The sequence below is a fragment of the Salvelinus sp. IW2-2015 genome, unplaced genomic scaffold (genome assembly GCF_002910315.2).
Source record: "Salvelinus sp. IW2-2015 unplaced genomic scaffold, ASM291031v2 Un_scaffold16404, whole genome shotgun sequence".
NCBI lineage: Eukaryota > Metazoa > Chordata > Actinopteri > Salmoniformes > Salmonidae > Salvelinus > Salvelinus sp. IW2-2015.
Genome location: NW_019957570.1, coordinates 6,059 through 22,507, shown reverse-complemented (window position 1 = coordinate 22,507; position 16,449 = coordinate 6,059). Strand labels below are relative to the sequence as shown.

The following is a 16,449-nucleotide window of genomic DNA, read 5'->3' as shown; positions in this document are numbered from 1 at the left end:
CTTGGGTCAAACGTTTCAGGCAGCCTTCCAGAAGCTTCCCACAATAATGTGGGTGAATTTTGGCCCATTCCTCCTGACAGAGGTGGTGTAACTGAGTCGGGTTTGTAGGCCTCCTTGCTCGCACAAGCTTTTTCAGTTCTGCCCACACATTTTCTATTGGATTGAGGTCAGGGCTTTGTGATACCTTGACTTCTCCAATACCTTGACTTTGTTGTCCTTAAGCCATTTTTCCACACCTTTGGAAGTATGCTTGGGGTCATTGTCCATTTGGAAGACCCATTTGCGACCAAGCTTTAACTTCCTGACTGATGTCTTGAGATGTTGCTTCAATATATCCACATAATTTTCCTGCCTCATGATGCCATCTATTTTGTGAAGTGCACTAGTCCCTCCTGCAGCAAAGCACCCCCACAACATGATGCTACCACCCCCGTGCTTCACGGTTGAGATGGTGTTCTTCGGCTTGCAAGCCTCCCCCTTTTTCCTCCAAACAATGGTCATTATGGCCAAACAGTTCTATTTTTGTTTCATCAGACCAGAGGACATTTCTCCAAAAAGTACGATCTTTGTCCCCATATGCAGTTGCAAATCGTAGTCTGTTTTTTTTATGGCGGTTTTGGAACAGTGGCTTCTTCCTTGCTGAGCGGCCTTTCAGGTTATGTCGATATAGAACTCGTTTTACTGTGGATATAGATACTTTTGTAACTGTTTCCTCCAGCATCTTCACAAGGTCATTTGCTGTTGTTCTGGAATTGCTTTGCACTTTTCGCACCAAAGTACATTCATCTCTAGGAGACCGAACGCATCTCCTTCCTGAGCGGTATGTCGGCTGCGTGGTCCCATGGTGTTTATACTTGCGTACTATTGTTTGTACAGTTGAACGTGAAACCTTCAGGCGTTGCTCCCAAGGATGAACCAGACATGTGGAGGTCTCAAAAAAAATTCTGAGGTCTTGGCTGATTTCTTTTGATTTTCCCATGATGTCAATCAAAGAGGCACTACGTTTGAAAGTAGGCCTTGAAATACATCCACAGGTACACCTCCAATTGACTCAAATGATGTCAATTAGCCTATCAGAAGCTTCTAAAGACCATTACATACTTTTCTGGAATTTTCCAAGCTGTTTAAAGGCAGGGTCAACTTAGTGTATGTAAACTTCTGACCCACTGGAATTGTGATACAGTGAATTATAAGTGAAATAATCTGTTTGTAAACAATTGTTGGAAAAATGACTTGTGTCATGCACAAAGTAGATGTCCTATCCGACTTGCCAAAACTATAGTTTGTTAACAAGACATTTGTGGAGTGGTTTAAAAACAAGTTTTAATGACTCCAACCTAAGTGTATGTAAACTTCCGACTTCAACTGTATATGCCTCCAACAATCTGTATGACTGTTGTAAGTAGCCTGGCTGAACTCAGATCTGGAGAGAGAAAGAAATACATTTAAGAAGAGATCGTATTGAGATAGGTATAGATCTATAGGTAGATACTGAAAGAGCATGAGTTTGCAGAGAGCAGAGTTTGATCCCCTTTTGTCTTTGTCTTGGAAGGGCAGATCTGATCGAGTCACAGCTTTATACGTGTATTTCAAACCAGATTTTAAAGCAAATTTATGTTTCATAGCTTCAGTGCAATAAAAACTACAACCAATAAATAATCAAATTTGYAGTTTTACTTGATAATCACATTTTCTTACGTGGAACCATGTTTTCACATGTATTAAATTGACAGTTTGCATGTTAACACCACCYTTTCACATGTGACGAGAATAACATGTTTTCACCTCACATGTGAATTGTAGTTTAACATGTTAAAAACTTTTACGTGATAATCTGATATTTAATTTTACTTGGGAAAAACATTCACATGTGAAAATCAAAGTTGCAGTTTCACTTGTAAAAAACCTCAATGTGAAAATCTCACTTTCACATGTGGAATTTCATTTTACATGTGAAAATCACATTTGCAGTTTCATATGTGTGAACTTGCAATWCCACTTGTGAAAGTGAAAATCTAATTTGGTGGGGTTGAAATAATGTTATTCTCCTCACATCTGAAAAGATGGTGTTAACATGTTGCAGTAGCATCCAAAAAAAGCCCAAATGTGGGAAATATTTTGCGGGACATTCACAGAACCGTGGACATAATACATTTTTCGGGGGGCAGGTTAATTGATCACGTTCAAATGGCGACATAGTTCTGCTGTGTGAAGGTCCCTGCCTGTTAAAGGGGAAATCCGTAGTTGCTACATCCATTTTTGGACTTAGAAATTAACGATATACACTACCGGTCAAAAGATTTAGAACACCTACTCATTCAAGTTTTTTTAAACTATTTTCTATATAGTCGAATAATAGTGAAGACATCAAAACTATGAAATAACACATATGGTATCATGTCGTAACCAAAAAAGTCTTAAACAAATCAAAATATATTTTATATTTGACATTCCGCAAATAGCCACCCTTTGCCTTGATGACAGCGTTGCACACTCTTGGCATTCTCTCAACCAGCTTCACCTGGAATGCTTTTCCAACAGTCTTGAAGGAGTTCCCACATATACTGAGCACTTGTTGGCTGCTTTTCCTTCACTTTGCATTCCGATTCCTCCCAAACCATCACAATTTGGTCGGGGGATTGTGGAGGCCAGGGCATCTGATGCAGCACTCCATCATTCTCTTTCTTGGTAAAATAGCCCTTACACAGCCTGTAGGTGTGTTGGGGCATTCTCCTGTTGAAAAACAAATAATAGTTCCACTAAGCCCAAACCAGATGGGATGGTGTGTCGCTGCAGAATGCTGTGGTAGCCATGCTGGTTAAGTGTGCCTTGAATTCTAAATAAATCACAGACAATGTCACCAGCAAAGCACCCCCACACCATCTCCTCCATGCTTTACAGCGGGAAATACACGAGATCATCCGTTCAACCACACCGCGTCTCACAAAGACACGGCGGTTGGAATGAAAAATCTCCAAGACTCCAGACCAAAGGACAGATTTCCACCGGTCTAATGTCCATTGCTCATGTTTCTTGGGCCAAGCAAGTCTCTTCTTATTATTGGTGTCCTTTAGTAGTGGTTTCTTTGCAGCAATTCGGCCATGAAGGCCTGATTCACACAGTCTCCKCTGAACAGTTAATGTTGAGATGTGTCTGTTACTTGAACTCTGTGAAGCATTTATTTGGGCTGCAGTTTCTGAGGCAGTTAACTCTAATGAACTTATCCTCCGCAGCAGAGGAAACTCTGGGTCTTCCATTCCTGTGGCGGTCCTCATGAGAGCCAGTTTCATAATACCGCTTGATGGTTTTTGCGACTGCACTTGAAGAAACTTTAAAAGTTCTTGAAATGTTTCATATTGACTGACCTTCATGTCTTAAAGTAATGATGGACTGTCGTTTCCCTTTGCTTATTTGAGCTGTTCTTGCCATAATATGGACTTGGTCTTTTACCAAATAGGGCTATCTTCTGTATACTCTCCTACCTTGTCACAACACAACTGATTGGCTCGTTAAGAAGGAAAGAAATTCCACAAATTAAAAATAGTAAAAATAAAGAAAAACCTTGAATGAGTAGGTGTTCTAAAACTTTTGACCGGTAGTGTATACCCATTGATTCTTGAAGAWTATAACTTAMMAATGCCTCATGAACTTAGTTCAACTCTCATACCCCATCAGAACCCAACATATACCGTGCATTCTGAAAGTATTCAGACCCCTTGACTTTTTCCARATTTTTTACGTTACAGCCTTATTCTAAAATGTATTAAATCTTTTTTTTTACTCATCAATCTACACACAATACCCCACAATTTTTTTTGCAAATGTATTAAAAATAAAAACAGAAATACCTTATTTACATAAGTATTCAGACCCTTTGCTACGAGACTCGAAATTGATCTCAGGTGCAAGAAATTGTCCGTAGAGCTCTGGGACAGTCTAGCTCCACTTATGTTGCGAAGATTTAAACCTTCCAAAGAAAATGCCAAACTCCCGCAAACACTGTATGAGGCTACAATAGCACTGATCTTGAAAAAAGATAGAAATTCCATGGAGATGTCGTCTTATCGCCCCGTGTTGTTACTCCCCACAGAAAATAAGGTGTTGACAAAGATATTGGCAAACCGATTGAAAAAATATATTTCTGACATCATACACCCTGACCAGACAGGTTTTATCCTGGGCCGACATATATACTACAATTTGAGACGCCTTTTCAACATATCATGATCATAARGTTGAGGCAGTGGTAATWGCTCTTGAAGCAGAGAAGGTATTTCATCAGATTGAGTGGAAGTATATGATGTCGGTTCTGGAGCATTTCAGGCTTGGAAAGGAATTTATTAATTGGATAAGAATTATTTATGCACACCCAATGTCGTCCGTGGTAACCAATCAGGAAATGTCGCAGTCATTCTGCCTGTTCAAGGGCTGCCGACAAGGGTGCCCTATTTCTCCTGCTGTCTTCGCTATAGCCGTGGAACCCCTTGCTACTCTTAACAAGGAAGCCAGAATTTCAAAGAAGCATTCATACAAGCAAGCACAAGATAGAGGGGGGCTTTGGCCTTCCTCACTTTAAACTGTATTATTGGGCTGCTAATCTGAACATTATGTCTTTCTGGAGGGAAAGTTTACCTGGGATGCGACAGAATGATATGCCTTCATGGCTTTTGATTGAACAGGCCTCCTGTCTACGATCCTCACTCCCTGCACTTGTTAAAAGTCCATCATATGTGGAAAAAAGCCACTTATGACTCTAATCCAGTCATTTGTCATACTCTTAGGATCTGGAAACAGATTAGGTATTTTCTTAACATACCCACTGTATACATTGACAGCCCGATTTGCCTGAATCATGCTTTCCACACTGCATTGGATGATATGGTGTTTTCACAGTGGAGGGAGAAGGGGCTCACAACAACTGGTAATTTATACATTGATGGTCAGTTAGCTTCATTTCAACAATTACAGGGTAAGTTTAACATGCCAACAACACATTTTTTCAGATACCTCCAAATCAGGAATTTCTTAAGGACACATATCCCACAGTATGGCATTAAGCCAAATAGTCCTACATTAGATAGCCTGATCCTTGTCAAACTCCATTCAAAAGGGTCGGTCTCTAGACTGTATGATGTGCTACAGGCCCACATAGAGGTATCCACAGACACTATTAAAAGGGCTTGGGAACAAGAACTTGGTTCAAAAATCTCAGATGAGGACTGGGTAGAAGGAATATAAACCACAGTTCAGTGAAGGCCAGACACAACCTTGTACAGTTTAAGGTGATACACAGGTTACATTACTCAAAAGTGAAACTGCATAAAACATTCCCAGACACCTCACCACTGTGTGAGAGGTGCAAGCAGGATGAAGGGACGTTGACCCACTTATTTTGGACATGTCCTAAATTACATGCTTACTGGGCTCTCATTTTTGATTACTTATCTTCTTATGCCTGAGATCCCGTTAACTGGATCGATATGACAACAGCCAGTGAAAGTGCAGGGCGCCAAATTCAAAACAACAGAAATCCCATAATTAAAATTCGTCAAACATACAAGTATTTCACACCATTTTAAAGATACACTTCTTGTTAATCCCACCACAGTGTCCGATTTTAAATAGGCTTTACAGCGAAAGCACCACAAACGATTATGTTAGGTCAGAGCCAAGTCACAAAAACACAGCCATTTTTCCAGCCAAAGAGAGTCACAAAAATCAGCAATAGAGATAGAATGAATCACTAATCTTTGATGATCTTCATCAGATGACACTCATAGGACTTYATGTTACACAATACATGTATGTTTTGTTCGGTAAAGTTCATATTTATATCCAAAAATCTCAGTTTACATTGGCGCGTTATTTTCAGTAGTTACAAAACATCCGGTGATTTTGCAGAGAGCCACATCAATTTACAGAAATACTCATAATAAACATTGCTAAAAGATTCAACTGTTAAGCATGGAATTTTAGATCCACTTCTCCTTAATGAAACCGCTATGTCAGATTTTTWAAAAACTTTACGGAAAAAGCACACCATGCAATAATCTGAGTACGGCGCTCAGAGCCCAAACAAGCCAAAAAGAAGCACGTTCACTAGGAGCAGACGAAAAGTCAAAAGGTTCCGTTACAGTCCGTAGAAACATGTCAAACGAAGTATAGAATCAATCTTTAGGATGTTTAACATAAATCTTCAATAATGTTCCAACCGGAGAATTCCTTTGTCTTCAGAAACTCAATGGAACTCAAGCTAACTCTCACATGAACGCGCATGGTCAGCTCGTGGCACTCTGGGAGAGACCTTACTCAATCCCCTCTCATTCGGCCCCCCTTCACAGTAGAAGCATCAAACAAGGTTCTAAAGACTGTTAACATCTATTGGAAGCCTTAGGAAGTGCAACATGACCAATATCCCACTGTATCTTCAATAGGGAATGAGTTGAAAAACGACCAACCTCAGATTTCCCACTTCCTGGTTGGATTTTTTCTCAGGTTTTTGCCTGCCATATGAGTTCTGTTATACTCACAGACATCATTCAAACAGTTTTAGAAACTTCAGAGTTTTTTCTATCCAAATATACTAATAATATGCATATATTAGCAACTGGGACTGAGTAGCAGGCAATTTACTCTGGGCACCTTATTCATCCAAACTACTCAATACTGCCCCCAGCCATAAGAAGTTATCTAAAGCCTTCGATAGAGTTATAGCCCCAGACCCATTGATCGCTCCGTTTGGTACAGTTGATGGGAATAACCAAGAGGGGAAGGCTGTCTCTCTTTTTACTATATTAGCCAAAAGGCTCATATTGCAATTTTGGAAATTGGAGACTGTACCTACCTTTGAAATGTGGTTACGGGATTTAGGGAATGTAATACATATGGAAAAGATTTGATACAATACCTCCAATAGAAGTCCAATGTTTTACAAAATATGGCAGCCAATACTGGATAAATGGTCTAGTCCCGCTTCATATCTGAGTTGATGATCTGCTGCTACTCGGTGCTGTACTCCACTCAATATTTATTTTTGGCTTAACTACACTGCTTGTAATGACTATATGTTGTCTTCTTATACATGTACAGTCATAGCCAAAGGTTTTGAGAATGACACAAATATACATTTTCACAAAGTCTGCTGCCTCAGTTTGTATGATGCAATTTGCATATACTCCAGAATGTTATGAAGAGTGATCAGATGAATTGCAATTAATTGCAAAGTCCCTTTTTGCCATGCAAATGAACTGAATCCCCAAAAAACATTTCCACTGCATTTCAGCCCTGCCACAAAAGAACCAGCTGATATCATGTCAGTGATTCTCTTGTTAACGAGGACAAGGCTGGAGATCACTCTGTCATGCTGATTGAGTTCGAATAACAGACTGGAAGCTTCAAAAGGAGGGTGGTGCTTGGAATCATTGGTCTTCCTCTGTCAAACATGGTTACCTGCAAGGAAACACGTGCCATCATCATTGCTTTGCACAAAAAGTGCTTCACAGGCAAGGATATTGCTGCCAGTAAGATTGCTCCTAAATCAACCATTTATCGGATCATCAAGAACTTCAAGGAGAGCAGTTCAATTGTTGTGAAGAAGGTTTCAGTGCGCCCAAGAAAGTCCAGCAAGCGCCAGGACCGTCTCCTAAAGTTGATTTAGCTGCGGGACCGGGGCACCACCAGTACAGCGCTTGCTCAGGAATGGCAGCAGGCAGGTGTGAGTGCATCGGCACGCACAGTGAGGCAAAGACTTTTGGAGGATGGCCTGGTGTCAAGAAGGGCAGCAAAGAAGCCACTTCTCTCCAGGAGGAAAAACATTAAGGACAGAGTGATATTCTGCAAAAGGTAAAGGGATTGGACTGCTGAGGACTGGGGTAAAGTCATTTTCTCTGAAAAATCCCCTTTCCGATTGTTTGGGGCATCCGGAAAAAGCTTGTCCGGGGGAGACAGGGTGAGCGCTACCATCAGTCCTGTGTCATGCCAACAGTACAGCATCCTGAGACCATTCATGTGTGGGGTTGCTTCTCAGCAAAGGGAGTGGGCTCACTCACAAACCATCCAGGAACAGTTTGGTGACGAACAATGCCTTTTCCAGCATGATGGAGCACCTTGCCATAAGGCAAACGTGATAACTAAGTGGCTCGGGGAACAAAACATCGATATTTTGGCTCCATGGCCAGGAAACTCCCCAGACCTTAATCCCATTGAGAACTTGTGGTCAATTCTCAAGAGGCGAGTGGACAAACAAAAACCCACAAATTCTGACAAACTCCAAGCATTGATTATGCAACAATGGGCTGCCATCAGGCAGGATGTGACCCAGAAGTTAATTGACAGCATGCCAGGGCAGATTGCAGAGGTCTTGAAAAGAAGGGTCAACACTGAAAATATTGACTCTGCATCAACTTTATGTAATTGTCAATAAAAGCCTTTGACACTTATTAAATGCTTGTAATTATAATTCACTATTCCATAGTAACATCTGACAAAAATATCTAAAGACACTGAAGCAGCAAACTTTGTGGAAATTAATATTCGTGTCATTCTCAAAACTTTTGGCCACGACTGTACCACCTAATAGGATTTTGTTTTATTTTGTGTATGTGTGAGTTAAGTTTTGTTTTGTCCTCTAAATTGGCTATCCCATTCAACAGTACAAAGAATGTCAATGTTTGTATCGCTGTCTTTTTAAATWATTTTTTTATTGGAAAATAAACATATTATAAAACATTTTTTTTAAAGAACACAGTGGCCTCCATCATTCTTAAATGGACGAAGCTTGGAACCACCAAGACTCTTCCTAGATCTGGCCAAACTGAGCAATCAGGGGTGAAGGGCCTTGGTCAGGGAGGGGACCAAGAACCTGAGGGCCACTCTGACAGGGCTCCAACGTTCCTCTGTGTAGATGGGAGAACCTTCCAGAAGGACAACCATCTCTGCAGCACTCCACCAATCAGGCCTTTATGGTAGAGTGGCCAGATGAAAGCCACACCTCAGTAAAAGGCATGATAGCCCGCTTGGAGTTTGCCAAAAGGCACCTAAAAGACTCTCAGACTATGATAAACAAGATTCTCTGGTCTGATGAAACCATGATTGAACTCTTTGGCCTGAATGCCAAGCTACACGTCTGGAGGAAACCTGGCACCATCCCTACAGTGAAGCATGGTGGTGGCAGCATCTTGCTGTGGGGATGTTTTTCAGCGGCAGGGACTGGGAGACTAGTCAGTATCGAGGGAAATATGAATGGAGCAAAGTACAGAGAGATCCTTGATGAACACCTGCTCCAGAGGGCTCAGGACCTCAGATTGGGGTGAAGGTTCACCTTCCAACAGGACAACGACCCTAAGAACACAGCCAAGACAACGCAGTAGTGGCTTCGGGACAAGTCTCTGAATGTCCTTGAGTGGCCCAGTCAGAGCCCGAACTTGAACCCAATCAAACATCTCTGGAGAGACCTGAAAATAGCTGCGCAGACAAGCTCCCCATCCAACCTGACAGAGCTTGAGAGGATCTGCAGAGAAGAAAGGCAGAAACTCCTCAAATACAGCGTCACACCCAAGACGACTAGTCTGTAGTCGCTGGCAAAGGTGCTTAAACAAAGTACTGAGTAGAGGGTCTGAATACTTTTGTAATATTAAAATATGTAATATTTAATATGATATTAATATGATATTAATGTTTATATGATATTAAAACAATTTAATCCATTTTAGAATAAGGCTGTAACATAACAAAATATGGAAAAAGTGAAGAGGTCTAAATACTGTCCGAATGCACTGTAAGCTCATTTTACTCCAATGTTTATAAACAAAGTAAACGTTAACAACCACTGTATAGCCTAAAAACGTGGTTAAAACTATTATTTTGATTTAATGGATGCATCCATAGCGTAGAGTATGGATTTGAGAGTGGTTGCATTTATCCAGCCCCTTCCCCCAGCATTTTACTGAATCTGTGGCAGGGAGTAAGTGTAATTGAGTAAATTGCGTTATAATATGATGCAATGCTCTTGCGAGTTACATTTGTGCCATTATTTTATCTAACAACACTTCTGAAGTCTAGAACAAAATTCTTAGTATTGCAAATAAAAATAATGATATTGAAAGCAAAACATAACCCCTGTCACGGCCTTTTAAAGGAGTGGACCAAGGCGCAGCGTGATTAGAATCCTTTCTTCTATTTATTAATAGAAAGACACTTAAAAAATAAAATAAAAACTCGCCGCCGACCCCGGTCTGGGGACCCTCGCAGCGGGCCCCGGACAGGAGGGCGACTCTGGCAGCTCCGGACAGGAGGGCGACTCTGGCAGCTCCGGACAGGAGGGCGACCGACTCTGGCAGCGCCGGACAGGAGGGCGACTCACTCTGGCAGGCGCGGACAGGAGGGCGATCACTCTGGCAGCGCCGGACAGGAGGGCGACTCCCTCTGGCAGCGCCGGACAGGAGGGCGACTCACTCTGGCAGCGCCGGACAGGAGGGCGACTCATCTGGCAGCCGGCGGACAGGAGGGCGACTCACTCTGGCAGCGCCGGACAGGAGGGCGACTCACTCTGGCAGCTCCGGACAGGAGGGCGACTCACTCTGGCAGCTCGGAACAGGAGGGCGACTCACTCTGGCAGCTCCGGACAGGAGGGCGACTCACTCTGGCAGCTCCGGACAGGAGGGCGACTCACTCTGGCAGCTCCGGACAGGAGGGCGACTCACTCTGGCAGCTCCGGACAGGAGGGCGACTCACTCTGGCAGCTCCGGACAGGAGGGCGACTCACTCTGGCAGCTCCGGACAGGAGGGCGACTCACTCTGGCAGCTCCGGACAGGAGGGCGACTCACTCTGGCAGCTCCGGACAGGAGGGCGACTCACTCTGGCAGCTCCGGACAGGAGGGCGACTCACTCTGGCAGCTCCGGACAGGGGGCGACTCACTCTGGCAGCTCGGACAGGAGGGCGACCCACTCTGGCAGTCCGGACAGGAGGGCGACTCACTCTGGCAGCTCCGGACAGGAGGGCGACTCTGGCGCTCCGGACAGGCCTCGTGCCATGGATCATCACTGGAGTTTTCGTGCCATGGATCATCACTGGAATAGAGAGACACACAGGAGGCCTGGCTCTGGGAGCAGGCACCGGACTCACCAGGCTGGGGAGACATGCAGGAGGCCTTGTCCTTGGCCGAGACAGCGGTCTCGAGCGCAGAGCTGGCCCCACCCGTTCTGGCTGGATGCCAGCTTCCACCCGGAAAATGCGGGACACTGGCACCGGGCACACCGGCCTGTGAATGCCCCGCTCGACACCGTGAGCATCACCCTATAGCACGGGGCCTGACCAGTCCCATGCTCGCCATGGTAAGCACGGGAGTTGGCTCAGGTCTCCAACCTGCTACTTGCACACACCCCTTGTCCCCCCCCCCCCCCCCCCCCCAAAGGGGGGGCTGCCTCTCGGGCTTCCTTGACAGCCGTGTTCCCTTGTACTGCTGGTTCCCCTTTCCTGCGGCCTCCACTCTCCTGGCTGCCTCCACCTGTTCCCATGGGAGTCGATCCCTTCCAGCCAGGATCTCCTCCCATGTGTAGGATCCCTTGCCGTCCAGGATGTCCTCCCATGTCCAGTCCTCTCCTCCACACTGCTTGGTCCTTTTTTGGTGGGTAGTTCTGTCACGGCCGTTTAAAGGAGTGGACCAAGGCGCAGCGTGATTAGAATCCATTCTTCTATTTATTAAACGAAGAACACTTTTTTAAAAACTCAAAAAACAACAAAACGTGAAGCCAACATAGTGCTCACAGGCAACTAAACAAGGACAACTACCCACCAAACCAACATGGAAAATGGCATCCTAAATATGCTCCCCAATCAGAGACAACGATAAACAGCTGTCTCTGATTGGGAACCCATCCAGGCCACCATAAACCTACAACCCCTAGACAATACAAAATCCCCATAGATAACAAAAAACCCTAGACAAGCCAAAAAACCCTAGACTATACAAAAACTAAACAAACCACCCCTTGTCACACCCTGACCTAACCAAATAATAAAGAAAGCAAATATAACTAAAGTCAGGGCGTGACAAACCCAGAAGTATTGAGAGCAAAATATAATTATAAATGGATGCCACATTTTCTTCTTCTGTTTTATGATAATGCATTTTAATACAACTTTTCCTTCTTTCCTGGAATTTTCCCTCTCTTTGGTTGTTACCCTATGCTTTCGTAGCTTTTTTTTCCAGTTGCAAGTTATTATTCATTCCAGCAGCATAGCACTCTGCATCCCACAGCTGGTTTGCCTCTGAAGCTAAGCAGTGTCGGTCCTGGTGGGTCCCTGAATGGGAGGCCAGATGTAGCGAAAATAACATTTAAAAAATGTGCGGGTGTAAAAATATCCCTTGTGGGGATAGAAATAAAATGACGATGGAAAAACACGTGAGAAATGTACATGTTTTTTTTATCTGTTTTTCTTTGCACAGGTGTAGGATCTTAATTTGATTACCCTGTTGCAGCAGAACTTTGTTGCAGCAGGAAATGTAAAACTTGTAGTGCATTTGAGGTTTAAAAGTTTGTAATTTCCACTTTGATATTTCAGACTTGATTTTCCCTTACAACCCATACAAAAATGTCAATTAATTATAATCCACATAATAATAATTTTCCTGCTGTAGCAAACTAAGATCCGACATCTGTTTGCACCAACACAGTATTGTAGTAGGTCACAAAGGGCAAAAGCATTCTAATGGAATCAAAGACAATTCTTACAGTACCCATTTGACGTTACAATATCGCATGAAAGATTCATCCCAAATACCCTCCTAACCTCCCAAAGAGCTGAGTCATCATCTCAAGTTGTGGCTTAAGTGTCTCTTTTYGCAAAGAAAACAACCTTTTTCGGCCCCTCAAGCAAATATATCCATTAATGAGGAAGCAGCATAATTTTAACCTATTAACTTTAGGCTTAGAGGCATACAGTGAACTGTATAATTTAGATAGCCCTTCAAATTGAGGGAAATATGTTAACGAATAGCATGTTGGGAAGCACAGATCAGACAGGGAGGTGTTGGGGGTTGGGGGGGGGGGGGTGCATCCAAATATTTGGCCCATAAATAATTAATTCTCCATAAAACATGAGCAATCCTTCATGCTCCAGTTTTGAGAATATCGTTCAGCAAATGAGTGCCATGGATATTAAGTAATGCTTTTATATGGTAGTAGGAAGGAAGAATGGATCACTATACTATTCGCTTGGACATTAGTTTAGTTCAGTTGAGGTTTCTCTATAAAACATTAAAGCAGTTATATATAATTTTTTTAAACATTACGATACATTTCACAACAGATTTCACAACACATTAAGTGTATGCCCTCAGGCCACTACTCTAATACCACATATCTACAACATAAAATCCATGTGTTCATGTGTGCATAGTGCATATGTTACTGTGTGTGTGTATACGTGTGTCTGTGCCTGTGTGTGTATCTCTTCACAGTCCCCGCTGTTCCATAAGGTGTATTTTTATCAGTTTTCTTGCTGCTTGCATGAGTTGGAATAGATGTTGGAATCGATGTGGAATAGAGTTCCATGTAGTCATAGCTCTATGTAGGAGAGGCAGGTAGCCAAGTGGTTAGAKCATTGGACTAGTAACYGAAAGGTTGCAAGATCGAATCCCCGAGCTGACATGGTAAAAATCTGTCGTTCTGCCGCTGAACAAGGCAGTTAACCCACTGTTCCTAGGCTGTCATTGAAAATAAGATTTTTTTCTTAACTGACTTGCCGAATTAAATAAAGTACCTATTTTGATCAACAAAATGATCAAGGATCATTGATCATTTTGTTGATCAAAATAGGTAATGTTACCATATGTACTGTATATGAAATCCATAGACCACACACGCATGCCAACCATAATCGTTCTCTTCCTAAAGGTTTTATGATGATTTCACAGATGAATGCGTTCTCACACCAACCGACCAAGTAACACAGTGATGTGTGTCAGTGACGAGTGGCCCGACAGATAGTGTAATGAATGACGGATGCAGGATGAGAAATTATGCTGCTATCATCTGGAGTGACTGCAGCTAAGATTGATGGCTCATATTTGGTGAATGGCAGCGGGGCCAACATAAAGGATTATTGCTAGTTTTGCAACCCCAGGCCCCTTTCATACACACACACACACGCACACACAAACACACACACACACACACAAACAAACAGACGTTCAATAATGTGTGTGAAAGCATACAGTGAAAACACATTCCCATATCTCCCTCTTTATGCCATGTTTATGTAAATTATAGTTCCTCACAGAGCACTGGGAAATTACTAAACCCTAAAGGGCCCCAACAACTCTGAACGAAAGCTTCTGTTGACAGTGCAAAGAAAACACTCTTTAGTAGAAAGATACAGAGGAATTGTGGTGGGTAATGTTATTGTTGTGGCTGTTTAGCTGTTTCTCCTCAGTCCTTCATAACTCTCTCTGTATGTATCTATCTCCTGTACCAGACATGTACAGGCTAGAGCTGGCTGGTGGACTGGGAGCCATCCTGCTGCTACTGGGCTTCTTCACGGCCATCTACAAGTGCTACAACGTGGAGATCATGCTCTGCTACCGGAGGCACTTTGGGGGTGACGAGACAGAGGACGGTGAGTGTTTGTCACCTGGGGCTGGGCTGGGCGTGTCCTACATGGCCAGCTCTGGGCCTATACCCCTCCCCTGAGAGCCAGTGTAAGTCTCAGAGTAGGAAAAATGTTAGCGGCCCGGAGACTGTGACAGAAGCCGTTTTCTCACCATATTAAGGATTCACCCAAGTGAAAATTATGTGCTTGAAATTCACAAGAACTACAGCCGGTGCTCTGACCCTTATTTTAGTGACACAGGCTGAATTCAGAATAAATTCCCATTCTGACCACTTATCCCATAGTTGTCTGTATCCACACTGCTTTGTTTTAGGATTTAAGTTTCACGATTTTATGACATGGTTGTCACCTTCTAGGATAGAGCCCCTTGCTTACAGTCACAATAGAGACACACTTTTGCTGTTAAACAACTACTTCATTTCATACTCACATTCATCTTGAATTCTCATTTGATAACAAAAAACAGTCTCTCTGTCTTTGGTCTCTTCACCCACAGACAACAAGGAGTATGATGCCTATCTGTCCTACACAAGAGTTGAGCTGGATTCCATGGACAGGGGCTCCAGTGAAGAGGAGCAGTTTGCTCTGGAGATCCTCCCAGATGTTCTGGAGAAACACTACGGATACAAGCTCTTCATCCCCGACCGGGACCTCATCCCCAGCAGTCACAGCAGTGAGTGATCCCCCGCTTCATCCATCCCCCATCGCTGTCCCTCATGGTAGAGCTTCTCCCTGATGCCCAGAATTCAGTTGACTGTCAAGAGGAATCTCCTCTGGCTGTCTTCCTTTTGCCATTGCTTCACATCCAGAGAAAGAAGCCAATCTATATGAGGTGGTGTGTGTTGTGGTGTGTTTTTGTGGGCCTGCATATCTGTCAATGCTGGATCCCCACAAGCCTTCCAGGCAGCTACTCTATTGTTTATTGGTGTTGGCATCTTACTTGAGAGTGGTGTCAAATAGTTACATGTATGGTAAAGGCAGAGAGGAAATTAAATTCAGCAACTGCAGTTGTGTTTTACCAGAGTTTTACATAAGCTTGATACATGTCAATTCACCTTGGTTTTCCTCTTTACACACAATCAAATGTGCACGCACGCAAGCTAACACACTCTTTCTCTCTCTCACACACACACACACACACACACACACACACACACACACACACACACACACACACACACACACACACACACACACACACACACACACACACACACACACACACACACACACTCACCAAGCCCCAACAGACACATACAGATCGGCCAAACAAACACATCCCTCCATGGATGTCATTTTGCCCTATACAAAAAATATACATTATGCTCCCTCCTTGCCCCCCAAATAACTTAGAAACTAATGTCCATTCCTTGCCTAATTTAACATGCAGTGCATCCAAAATAAATCCCGAACTGCTTAGGCTGGTCCAAGCCATGCTTCTATTTACTCACAGGCACACCATGGGACTCAGTAGGGTGTATTGATAGTTGGGAAATTGCTGCATAGGTAATGAATTATAGAGAAGTGTTCAGTTCACTGAGAGGCAGTCTGCCATGATTAATACCAACACATTTACAGATCAGGACAACATAACCAAATGACAATGTGTTTAAACATCTAATTTGTTCAGAAAGAGAAAATATTGAGGAGAGAGAGGGGGGGGGTGGAGGGGGAGAGAGCGAGAGAGAGACAGAGAAAGAGAGAGAGAGGGAGTAACAGTTTCACTGGTACTTAATTGTATTAATTGATTTACATAATCATCAGCAAATGAAAAAAATGCTTGAGAAAAAATAAAAAGCTCTCCAGCTCAGTCCCGCTCATACAAATTGTATTATTT

The 16,449-nt window shown here is 43.2% G+C and overlaps 1 protein-coding gene across 1 annotated transcript in view; it reads left to right on the top strand.

Moving 5' to 3' along the window:
• LOC112080646 (X-linked interleukin-1 receptor accessory protein-like 2) overlaps positions 1 to 15,351 on the top strand; it is a 387,439-nt gene extending 372,088 nt beyond the window's left edge. Inside the window, exons 8-9 of the mRNA XM_024146493.1 lie at positions 14,478 to 14,618; positions 15,109 to 15,351. Of these exons, the coding sequence (XP_024002261.1) occupies positions 14,478 to 14,618; positions 15,109 to 15,293 (326 nt within the window). The 3' untranslated portion in view covers positions 15,294 to 15,351. The remainder of the gene's footprint in view (positions 1 to 14,477; positions 14,619 to 15,108) is intronic.
• Positions 15,352 to 16,449: the final 1,098 nt, after the last annotated feature.